Genomic DNA, 2,439 nt, shown 5'->3' with positions numbered 1-2,439 from the left:
TAAATTCCGGGCGTTCAGTGCATCGAATCTTTCCGGAAAAAATCGCGAAAAATGTAATAATTGTGTTCACGGGCCGGTGATTGGGTGTCGCGAGTGAGAAGTGGATGTATAAATTGTCGGGAGTGTTTTTATTCCGCAGTGATTAAGCCGCCATATTTTTCCCCAAACGATCATTGGAGAATTCATCTTGGTGAATCTAGGGGGTCTCTTTGAACGTAATTTACACGTTCGTTCCTCAATTTCTCACCCCTGAGACCTAATTACCGGCCCGGCAAAAATAATTATCTATCGATTGACCCTACCATTATACTTTTTGAGGGCCTACAGGGGCTGGCATTTAGTTACCCGTAAAACGCGTTTTTTCTAGGGAATTCCCTAGGGACATGGGCAAAAATCCCTCCACCCGGGCCTTAACTTGTTGAACTGTGCGAGAGAAAGAAATATCAACCATTGTGATAATCCCAGCCTTTGTTCACTGTTAAATGCCAAAAAAATCTAAGAATTAATTGTTGTGGTTTTTCATTGCCTCCTCCACGGATGTCTGGCAGTTATTTCAGGGTTTATATTTCTCTCGAATGATATAAATAGATGGAATAAAATTTCAGAATGGCGAACAGGTGCATCAGGAAGACTGATCCTTTACGACGAGAACACAACAATAAAAACACTTCAGAAATTCGTCGATGATCTGTTTGAAACAATATTCAGCACTGCACATCGTGGATGTCCACTGCCACTAGCTATTAAGTACATGTTTGATTTTCTCGACGATCAAGCTATTCATTATGGCATATCTGATCCTGAGGTTGTACACACGTGGAAGAGTAATTCACTTCCACTTAGGTTTCGGGTCAATCTTATCAAAAATCCAAACTTTGTGTTTGATATACACACGTCCAGTAGTGTCGATTCCTGTCTCTCTGTTGTTGCACAGACGTTTATGGATAGTTGTTTAACGTTTGACCATAAGCTAGGTGTTTTATTCATTTATTTATCTTATTAATGTTGATACGCCATTGCAAGCATTCGCTAATTTTTTTTCATTAATTCATTTTCATGAGTTGATGGCAGTAATGAAAAAATCACTGCATCTATTTACAATGTTCTATTAAAACGCAGTGAGAGGTTGAGTTAATTACGCATTTATCTGCGTAATGAGATTTTTTAGGAGGAAATGTTAAGGGAGCTTTTTGGAGATGGGGGAAATGCATCTGCTGGTCTCTTGGTGTTTTTTGATGGAACGGTTCATCAACAAGATAATTGCGTAATTACTTTGGGGCAGATCTCTTTAATTTAGTTGTGGATTCAAAAATTGATGTCCCATTGGGGGTTGTGACTTCTTCAATACTGACCCACAGAGAATAATCGTCGGTTTATTGAATTTAATAAGGAATTTATATGAATTCTCCAGGTAAAGACTCACTGAGTTCAAAGCTGCTTTCCGCAAAAGACATTCCAGTGTACAATGAGTGGGTAGAGCGTTACTACTCGGATATTAAAACCATGCCGGCAATATCTGATTACGATATGAATGCAATGTTAGCTGAAGAGTCAAGAGTAAGTAATAGAATAGAGAGAAAATTTATTAAGGAGTGGTCAAGTAAATAAATGAATTCACAATGCATTATTTTCAATGTCTGGTGTGAAAAATTGAATGGTCAAGCGTTTGCCAAAATAATAACCAATTATTTGCTCCACCCTCTCTCCCAGTTACACACGACAGAATTCAACACGAATTGTGCCCTGTACGAGCTCTACACATACGCAGGAAAATACAACGAACAATTAATAGTAACCCTCGAGGAGCATGAGCTCTCCCAGAAGCAGAGATTGGCGTACAAACTCGAGCAGGTGCACAATATAATGGCAGCCGATGCTAATCCCTGATGTCCCGTTATACCAACCAAGTATCCGATAAAGCCCAGGCACGAGTGGCCCTGCTGAGGACCTGTCAACACTTGGTTACGGATTTAATTGCCATAAAAATTTCAATCAAAAACCAATAAAACGTGGCCTTACGCTATCAAGAACGTTGTGACGTCGACGCCAGAACGAACAGAACAAAGAACAATTCATTAGAACAATATTTACCCCTCGTTTTTATTTAATTTCGTCAAGTAAAATCAAATTGTTTTCTAATCGTTCCAATTTTGTGATTCAATGCGTGAGATAAACGAACAGTGAAGTGAGATATGAACTCATGTTTTTATTAATTATTAAGGTAAAGTGCGCGCAGCGTTCGAAAAAATGAAATTTTGTATCGAAATAATAATAGGTGTTTCATAAATATTTGTTAATTAACCAACTATATACTATCCCAAAATAGACAAAATAATACAAATAGGCAGAAAATAGACAAAATAAAAATAATAACCATAACAATAATACATTATTAAAATTTTTTATTTATGATTTGCCACAATTAGTTAACGATATTGG

General features: G+C 37.5%; 1 protein-coding gene across 1 annotated transcript; it reads left to right on the top strand.

Annotated features, from left to right (window-relative positions):
- Positions 1–1,417: 1,417 nt before the first annotated feature.
- LOC105272930 (plexin-A4-like) lies at positions 1,418–2,173 on the top strand. Its single transcript, XM_011315164.1, has 2 exons — positions 1,418–1,557; positions 1,711–2,173. Exons 1-2 carry the CDS (start codon positions 1,504–1,506, stop codon positions 1,885–1,887), a joined length of 231 nt encoding a protein of 76 aa, XP_011313466.1. The 5' UTR covers positions 1,418–1,503; the 3' UTR covers positions 1,888–2,173.
- Positions 2,174–2,439: the final 266 nt, after the last annotated feature.

Source organism: Fopius arisanus, unplaced genomic scaffold (genome assembly GCF_000806365.1).
Source record: "Fopius arisanus strain USDA-PBARC FA_bdor unplaced genomic scaffold, ASM80636v1 scaffold00433, whole genome shotgun sequence".
Taxonomy (NCBI): Eukaryota; Metazoa; Arthropoda; class Insecta; order Hymenoptera; family Braconidae; genus Fopius; species Fopius arisanus.
This window is presented reverse-complemented; position numbering and strand designations above follow the sequence as displayed.

Bases quoted from the DNA above. Each gene is read 5' to 3' on its own strand.
- LOC105272930 (XM_011315164.1), top strand. From the start codon at position 1,504: ATGCCGGCAATATCTGATTACGATATGAATGCAATGTTAGCTGAAGAG. The intron at 1,558-1,710 runs GTAAGTAATAGA...CCTCTCTCCCAG, and splicing joins TGTTAGCTGAAGAGTCAAGA to TTACACACGACAGAATTCAA.